The 10,086-nt window shown below is 27.8% G+C and overlaps 1 protein-coding gene across 2 annotated transcripts; it reads left to right on the forward strand.

Moving 5' to 3' along the window:
- The first annotated feature begins 4,779 nt into the window (after nucleotides 1-4,779).
- On the forward strand, nucleotides 4,780-8,570 carry LOC8271725 (cyclic dof factor 2). 2 transcript variants are annotated; one of them, XM_015727019.3, is made up of 3 exons: nucleotides 4,784-5,383; nucleotides 6,842-7,307; nucleotides 7,458-8,570. In XM_015727019.3, exons 1-3 carry the CDS (start codon nucleotides 5,177-5,179, stop codon nucleotides 8,126-8,128), a joined length of 1,344 nt encoding a protein of 447 aa, XP_015582505.1. In that variant the 5' UTR covers nucleotides 4,784-5,176; the 3' UTR covers nucleotides 8,129-8,570. The 2 variants fall into 2 exon arrangements, with proteins under 2 accessions (XP_002531852.1, XP_015582505.1); XM_002531806.4 differs by having other exon boundaries at nucleotides 4,780-5,383; nucleotides 6,842-8,570.
- The last annotated feature ends 1,516 nt before the right edge of the window (nucleotides 8,571-10,086 follow it).

Consider the following 10,086-nt stretch of genomic DNA (forward strand, 5'->3'; position numbering starts at 1 on the left):
ATTAATTGTTTAATTCTATTAGGATTTCAATATTGGTTATCCGATTTTATTAGGATTTCTACATTTAGTTGTAAAATAGAATTTTTAAATAATATTAAATCAAACAAACTCAATAACAATTATGATATACATGCATAATCATATAGAAGTGCTATATTCAATTTTTATTCAAATATTTTTAATTTAGTTTTTATTAGAATACGAGATTAATATTAAACTAGATAATTCTATAATTATAATCTCATATAAACTAATAAAAAAATTAAATGCTATATATTGAATATAAACATATTTAGATATTCATAAAATCCATATACACATATATGTTATGATTTTACTTGCAATTAAAAGATAACAATAATTTAAACATGTTATGTGATTCAATTATTAAAAGTAGAAGAAAAGAAAATCAAAACAGTAACTATCTATGATAAATTTAGGAAATGCGGCGTGGATAAGTGGTGGCTTGGCTAGCAATGCCAATAGTGAAAGGGGAACAAAAAGAAACAGAAAGGAAGTTTGGCTTTGACAGACTTGTCAAAGGCTAATAGAAAGGAAATGTGGGAAATTGGATACCAACATATTTAGATATTCATAAAATTCACCATAGACATTTGATCTATTTAAGAGTTTGCCTTAAATTCTAAAAAAAAAAATACTTTTTTTGAATGCTCGACATGAAAGTAATAAATGTTGAATAAAAACTAGTTATTTTAAAAAGTGTCACTCTATGATTACTTTTTATATTTTATTTTTTTTTAAAATCTCAAATATTATAATTATTGAATTAAATTAATAGCAAAACTTTAAAAGTCTATACGCAAAAAAAGAAAATCTATAAATATAAAGATACAGTCAATTATGGTTAATTTTAATTATTTTAAAGTCAATGTCAATGTCAAATTTATATTTTAATTATTAATTTCATTTGCACTTTAACAATTCAATTTCTAATATAATATTAAAGTCGGTCTAATCCGATTCAATATTACAGTTATAGTTTATCAATCTTAAATTTGAAAATAAAGACATTCATTTCATGTGAAAATTGAGATTAAAATCAAAATTCAATTGAATTAAAAAAAATTGTTAGAAATTTCATATTATTAAAAAATAAAAGATATAAATAACAAGCAAAGTAGATTAATGTATGGCTTCTAAAGTGAATTTTATTTATATTCATTTGCCATTGGCAATCAAATCAGGTTGCAATTGAAGGGGTACCACTTGCTATATGTATATGCCGATCATCAAGCCTGTCTTATTTGAAGCAAAGATTCTGTAAGATCTGCAATGCAGTACATGTTGCAATGGATAAACATTTTGTTTTCTTTTTCTTTTTGCTTTTTTTAAGGTTATATGGAAAGGGTTTCAGAACTTGCATTATTTTTTCTTTTAAAGGCAGCTAGATGTCATTAATTACAATTATTTCTCAATAATTTCACATAATTTGAATTCAATCATGGTATAAGGTTGATGCACGAATCGAATAATAATATTAGTAGTAAAATATTCTAAGATTGCTATTTCAAAGACAACGTGTAGCAAACTTATGATAAAAACTAATTATCAAATGCACAATACTTAATAATAAATCTGCACAGTTTAAACCAATATTCTTAAAAAATAAATTTCATAAGCAAATAAACAAAAGTAAATATGTAAATATGTTTGATTTAATATATATATATATATATATATATATATATATATATATATATATATATATATATATATAAAAGGTTAAGTTTTTCCATGAGACTTCATGTGACAAAATTCTATAAAACTATGTCACGTTATTTTCTTATAAGAAAACGGCCACGTGGTATATTTATAAAAATATTAACTATATAAATTTTTATAAAAAATAAATTTAATCTTAAATACTAATAATAAATATAATATTACTTATTTAAATATAAGATTATTATATAGAATAATAAATATTATAGCTATTAAAAATTAATAATAAATTTTATTATCTTTCTATAAAATATGTGCTTATATATAACATATATAAATAAATAAATAAAAATAGTAAATAATAAAATATTTAAAATTAGACTAAAAATAGTTAACAGAAGTTCGTGACATGTTGAAAAACTTATTAGTCCAATATAATAAATAGACCAAAAAGTTTCAATATATATATATATATGGTATTACTAAATATTTATTAAAATAAAATGGCAGCTAAATATAATAAAAAATTTGTAATTACATAATCACACTAATTTACTATATACCTATTATGAAGTTTCTAATTATTTTTATAACTATTAAATTTTAAAGTTATATAAGTAAAGTGATAATATTAAGTGCTATTAATATAGAATAATAACTAAATAGGATTATTTTTATAATTTAATAATTTTTATTAGAATAAGATATTTCAAACTAAAAATTTATATCATAAACTTATCAATAATTATGCATTAGCACAAGCATATTGCTAGTATAATTGTATGATTAAAATAACATTTAGTTTTGCTAACTTAATAGTATTATACTTATTTTAATAATAAGCACAAATTTAATGAATGAGAGGTGATGTTTTTTTGTATATTAATTACTTAAACTAATGATATAACTAAAGTTTCTTAAATTAATAAATGATAAAGCACACATAATATTTTTATTGCAACAAACTAAAGATATTCATAATAATCATAAACAGTAATAAAATATGATGGTCAAATAATATTTATAATTGAAATTAATAAAATATATTGAATGAGAAATTATTCATTAAATTTAACATAACAAAATTCATATATAAATAAAAAAACTTAATTAAATACTAATAGAAAATCAGCTTGTCTAATTTCATGGTCATAGTAATTAAATAGTTAAATATAAAATAAAAATCCCTCTAAATTTCTAATATTTTAATGGCAAGAAGATGATTGGTTATCACTTTTTAATCTCGATAGCTTTTCTTGATCTTGAATGAATAACTAATAATAAAACTAAAGTGTATGTGATGAAAAACTAAAATGAAAATTGCAAAGATAGAAATGGTGAAAGATACAAATGAAAAAGATGTAACGGAGAACTAATATTAGACATAGATATAGAGAGTTATCCACCAATAATAAGTATCTATAAAAATTATTCATATTACAACTCTTAATTATCTTTATAAATAATTGATCTAAAAAATTTTAAATAACAAAAGACTAAGTTGCCTCTAGGTGAACAGTAATTTTGCGGTCCACACAATAAATAGTAGTTCACGTGTTTTGATCTCGAGTCTTAACAACAATACGTTTTGTTGAACTTTTTTTTAAGTATGTTACTCCATAATTTTCTATTTAGCTAATATTATATGAAAATGAATAATTAAATTTAAATGAGATATAAATATATATTTTTATAATATTTATATGAAATATATATATATCAAAGCTAATTTGCAAGGCTATATATTTAACTTGTTTAATGTTATCTTTATGATCTATTATATGTTAATTAATCTCTAAAAGAATATACTCGAGTTCTTATCTCATCATGATTGGACAGAAAATCATATAATAAATAGATAAAATTATGTATATGAATTTATTCCAATAAAATTAAAAAATTGGAGTGTATTAACATTCTTAAGGAATCTAAACATTGGCTTCCTTCAAAATTTTAGTCACCTCTTTCTTTTCTTTTTCTTCTCTTACTGTACTTTGTCTAAACTTTCTACTTTTAATCTTTTGCTCTTTTATATTATTTATTTAATTCAATAAAGATAAATATTTTAAATTGATTATTAGTATTTTTTAAATTCTTTGAAATATTTGATTTTGGAACGTGTAAATTATTTAATTGGACATTAAAGTAACTATATCAATATAATTGACAAATATGAATATAAATTTTACTATTGAATTAACAACTTTTATTTGTAGTTCATTTTATTTTTATCATTAATCAAGTTAATCAACGAAAAATTCATGATTATATATACTCTAAAGGAAACTGAATTGTCCACAACACGCATGCATCAATGATGGGTTATCCTCAAAATTGAGAGTTTTTAAATTTTCGATCAATATTAGTATTCAGAAATCCTATTCACTAAAATGTTCACAAATCCATATAAAATACAAATATTTTATCTGAAACTTCTATAAAAATTTGACTTCATCATACTATGTTTATCAAATAACGAGAACCCTATTTACTAAATACTCATGAATGTGAAAAGATTTAAATAGTATGGAGAATACCAGCTTATATGAATTTAATTATAACAATTAAACTCTATAAATATTTAACAAATATTAGTGATAAATAAAAGTTAAACTAATAAAAGTTAATACAAATAGAAAGTAGCAATCAAAAAATATTATATATTATAGGACCAATAAAAGAACAAGTAGAATTCAAGTATCAAAGAAACAACAGACTTGAATTCCTTATATACCCTAGTGAATTTAAATATTAAAGAAACAATGGAAAATATAAATTCACATGTTAGCCAAATGAATTACAATAGTAATGACCACATTCAATTTCATATAAATTCGTCCTATTAGGATGACCTTTTTCATTTCTACCAATATTATTATTATTATTATTATTAATTCTTACAGCCATAGACTTGAGATATAAAAATGTCTACAAAGTGGAGCAGTGGGCCAACTCACAATTTCATCCACAAAAAAAAATATTCCACCAACTAAAAGAACAAGGAAGCAAAACAATAAATAAAAAAATTGCATAATATCAATTTTGATGGCGATTAATTGGCGAGGAAAACGAAGAAGTTGAAATTGAAGAAAAAAAAAAGCTGACTAGGATTGAAAGGAAAGGGTAGAGAATCAAAAAAGAGAGAAAGAGCGCAAAAGAAAAAAAGAAAGAAAAAGGAGAGGAAAAGAAAAGAAAATCTTTCCCTTCAAGGCCACAAACAAAACTTGTGGTTGAGGATTGATGCTGTCGCTGACGTGGCAACACCAACCTGCCTAAACGGATCAAAAACGTAGAACCAAAGACACAAAAGACATAGACACAGACACACACGTTGTCAGATCTCTCACTTTCTCTCTCTAAAACATTTGGAAAAAAGAAAAACTTTACAGCTTTATTTGTCAATTTTTGGTTTTTGGGTTTTTGTTTTGGTTCTGGTTTTAGTTTTAGTTTTGCTATCCTTAAAAAAGAAAAAGAAAAGAACAGACGAGCAGAAATGTCGGAGCCGAAAGACCCGGCAATCAAGCTATTTGGAAAGATGATTCCCTTTCCAGAGATCTCTACAAGTACTGCTGCTGCCGCCTCTGCTACTACTTGTTCTGCTGATGATGATTGTCAAGATCGGGAGCGTCCATCTTGTGCAAGTTCTTCTCTTGAAGAGGGTGATACTACAGGTGATGGAGAAGAGAGAGAAAGTGATAAGGTAATGGTTAAAATTTTTTAGTTTTTTTTTTTTTAAATTGATTTGATTGTTGAATTGAGGTTTTTGAGGTTGACTCAGTTCTTAGAAGTTGAGATGAAGTAATGGGTTGGTTTTAGTTTTTTTTTTTTTTTTTAATATTATTTGAATTTGAGAATCTGTTTTGTTGACTAGTTTGATTGCTGCTTTGGTGTTTAAGTATGAGCTGCGAGGTTCAATTCTTAAGGATGCTTTTTTTTTTTTCTTCTTCTTCTTCTTTTCTTCTTTTTGTGTGGATTTCCGGTGAGCAATGGGATGTATTTATCTGGGGTCTTTGATTGGTCATATCTCATAATAATTGATTTTTAAGAGCCATTTGCATCTCAATATTAACTTGGTCATAGTGATCCTGTAGATGTGGATTCTTTTGGAGATTGCAGGTTCTTGTTTTTCTTTTTCAATAAAAATAAATTCTTAAGGAATTAGAACTACTAGTACTTCAACAAAAATAAATCCTATTGATTGTCAGTCAATTAGATGATCTTTTTACCTGCTGGATTTAGATCTTAGTAACTTTTACTTTTTGGAAAGCTCATTTCTTCTTATTCTTCTTCTATTTTTTTCAAACATTGGCTGCTGTTTTAAATTATATGCTATATGCCTATCTGTCAATTTTTCTTTCGCAGATTGACTGCATAAGTTTGTCATTGGTGTCCCTTTGATAATTTAGATTGAAATGGTGATTTCTTGTGTTATGATTTTATTCATTGTTGCATACTGCTGATTCATGCTTGATGCCTGCTGCCTAAAGCTTCTCATAAGCTATTCTTTTCTCGACGGACTTATAATAATCTGTCCTGGGCCTCAGGAGCTGGATCAGTTTATATCTGTCAATAGATTCTCATATAGACTGACCACCAACTGAATTGTTGTTTTATTCTCCGAGTTAAAAAAATTTATCTGTTTTATGTGCTCCAGCTGTTCTAAAGAAGTTTTTTAAAAAATATGTCCTCATGCTACCTGGAGTATCCCAGTGCATGTAAATGCATATCCTTTTTGTATAATGGCTCCACTGTTGTGAATGAGAGATCTTGAATCTTGACATATTGATGCAAATGAGAAAATTCTCAAAATAATGATGGCAGGTGCTAATAGCAGGTTAATGATGACAGCTTGTGCGTAGGCTTAGTGGTAGTAGGACAAAGATAAAGATCTCCGGGTGGTTAATTAGGCTGTTGTTTGGAGGAATCAAGATGAACTAAGTGTTCTGTAAAGAACCAAGCTTGCTTTCTCTGTATCGTATTTAGATGTTAGCATTTAGCTAATGATGTATCTTCACTAGTGTCAAAAATTCTGTTAAGTTTTTAAACAGGTTTGCTTTGTGTTAAAATTATTTTTGCATTCAAAGTGTAATTCTCATCTATTTCATAAGTAGGGTTGATACTTACCTCTTTTCCTTAATTGTCAATATGATTAATTCAGGATGCAGAGGGAGAAACACTGGCAGAAAGTAAACAGGAAAATGGATCCGAGGAGTCATCAAATCCAGATTCGATTTCAGGGATAACTGAGAACCCTAAAACATCTTCTGTAGAAAAAGACGACACATCAAAAACTTCAAAGACAGAGGAAGAGCAGAGTGATACAAGTAATTCACAAGAAAAGACTCCAAAAAAACCTGATAAGATCCTTCCATGCCCTCGCTGTAATAGCATGGATACCAAGTTCTGTTACTACAATAACTACAATGTGAATCAACCCCGACACTTCTGCAAGAATTGCCAGAGATATTGGACAGCTGGGGGGACTATGAGGAATGTGCCTGTTGGTGCTGGGCGTCGTAAAAACAAGAATTCAGCTTCTCATTACCGTCATATAACTGTCTCTGAAGCTCTCCAGAATGTTCAAAATGATATTCCAAATGGCATCCACCATCCTGCACTTAAAAGTAATGGGACATTCCTCACCTTTGGCTCAGATACTCCACTTCATGAATCAGTGGCTTCTGCGTTAAATCTTGCTGATAAAACTGTGCAGAATTGCACAAGAAATGGGTTTCATAAACCTGAAGCATTGAGGATTCCAGTTTCTTATGCAGGTGTAGAACATGGGGATGCTCATTCAAAAGGATCTTTAGCCACAGCATCCAATTCAAAAGATGAAGCAAGCAAAAGTGGGCCACAAGCTACAGTGATACAAAATTGTCAGGGCTTTCCACCTCAAATACCATGTTATCCTGGCACTCCTTGGCCTTATCCTTGGAATTCAGCTCAGTGGAGCTCACCAGTACCACCAACTGCTTTCTGTCCGCCAGGATTTCCTATGCCATTCTATCCTACGACGGCTTACTGGGGTTGCACTGTACCAGGTACTTGGAACATGTCATGGATTCCTCAGCCACCTTCTCCCAACGAAACTGCATCAACATCTGGCCCTAACTCTCCAACCTTAGGGAAACATTCAAGGGATGACAACATGCTCAAACCAAGCAACTCTGGTGAAACGCCAGAGAAAGAAAAGAGCGCTGAAAGATGCCTTTGGATTCCGAAAACATTGAGAATTGATGACCCTGGAGAAGCTGCAAAAAGCTCCATATGGACGACGCTTGGGATTAAGAATGACAGACCTGATTCAATTGGCGGACGAGGACTATTTAAGGCCTTTGAATCAAAAGGCAATGAAAAGAATCACGCTGCTGAAACTTCCTCAGTATTACAGGCCAATCCTGCAGCATTGTCTCGATCACTCAAATTCCGTGAAAGCTCATAATTAGGGTAACTCACAAACTTGTATTTGTCTCTAATGTTGCATACAGATTGGGTTGTTTTGGCTGACTAGTCATGTAAACTAAAGTCATATTTGATTCACAAGCATCGATTGCAAGAATCAGTTCTAAATGCAGTCATGTTGAGAGGGAGAGCCTAGGAGAAGATTAGAAGTAGCCAGTGAAACTACTTATGTTTTGATTGGGTGTTAGTTCAGGCAGGTGTCTTTTTGTTTCAGTTAGATGGTTTGCTAAAGTTCATGTACATATCTATATTTATATGAAATGTTGAGAGAATGAGAGTTTAGGGGGGAGGGGGAGGTTGAGTTTGTGTACCATAATCCCAGTTGTACTAAAATAATTTTGGGAAATGAAATCCAGCTTCTTTTTGTTGGCATTTTATTCTCCTCATAAATTGCAAAAGAAAAAAAAAGGCATCTTCCTTTATTCTTTTTTTCTTTTCTTTTCTTTTCTTTTCTTTGCTTTTCTGAATTAGCCTTTTATGAAAGGTCAAAAGATAATAATGGTGTTAATGAATGTATACAGTTAGGGTTTACTAGTTCTAGAAAAATTTATAAAACAGATTTAAATTGAAGATTTAAACTGTCATCATCTTTTGCAAGCTGCTTATAGAATAAATGCAGCTTCTTACACTGTATGCATGCAGCAATGGCAGAAAAGAAGGGCAAGAACTACTTACTCATTTATTTATAATTTTTTTTAACTATAGACAGTGTTAGTATTTTAGTTTGTTACGTTAATGGGTGAGAGAGATGTGATTGGAACTTCACACCTCAAGTTTCCATCCACATTTATGAAATTTTTCATCATTGGGTCATTGTTTCGTACCTATACGAAGTGATTTACATGTTGATATTGAATGATTAATACATATTTCATTGTTTAAAATTATACCAATCATCTATTAACTTGGTTTATAAGCAGATACAACACCAAATTTGGATAAAAATCTCTCATTATTTTTTTATATTTATTTTTAATTCATAGTAATTAAACTTGATTAGATTCAATGAAATTTATTAAACTTGTGAGACATAAAAAGAGTCTATAGGCTTGACTCAATGATAAACATACTAAAGTAAAACTAATTAAAATTTAATTTGACTAAACTCTAGTAAAGAATTAAAAAGACTGTTTCTTCGTTAACTTATATGCAAAAAGAAAAACGAAAGAAAGAAAAGAAAAGATCGAAAGAATGCATGCAATTAAAAAAGGATGGAAAAAAGGAAATAAAATCCCTGCAGACAAGAAAGTGGGGAGTAGACAGTGGATAGAAAAGTTGATGCAGAAGGGCCTTCTTTTTGTAGATAAAACTTGAATTCTTATCAGGAAGAGGCCAGCCAGCAAAAGCTACAAACTTTTTCTTTTTCATTTGGTAAAACATAAGAGACAATTAGAACCTGTTTAGTTATAAAAAAGTTATATCAGTTTTCTATCAAAAGTTTTAAAAGAAAATAATGGATCACTGTCTTATCTTTTTAAAATAAAAATAAAACGACAGTTATTCATATTTTTGAAACTATAATTAAATTTTAAAAAACTTTGAAAACAAAATTAATATATTTTTTTTATATTTTTCTTTATATAAAATGTGATTTATTTCTAAATAAAAACAAAGAGTTTTTATTTTATTAATTTTAAATATATTTTTAAACTTAAAATATTACTGAAATAAAAATTAATAGCATATAAATATATTTCATGAATTTTACACTTTGTTTTATGAAAATAAAAATTTTCAATCTTTTTAACAATTAAAAAATAAAAGATGGCGATAAATTTTCTACAAGTAAATAAGCTTTTATTTTTTTACTTTTGCCATAAAACCAACTGGCCAGATACTCTCTCATTGGAATTTGAATCCATAACTATACTTTGAGCAACATTTTCTTTTTAATTTTTGGATGATAATTAATTTAAAACTTATTTAAATTAAGAGATT

This window comes from Ricinus communis, chromosome 5 (assembly GCF_019578655.1).
Source record: "Ricinus communis isolate WT05 ecotype wild-type chromosome 5, ASM1957865v1, whole genome shotgun sequence".
Taxonomy (NCBI): domain Eukaryota; kingdom Viridiplantae; phylum Streptophyta; class Magnoliopsida; order Malpighiales; family Euphorbiaceae; genus Ricinus; species Ricinus communis.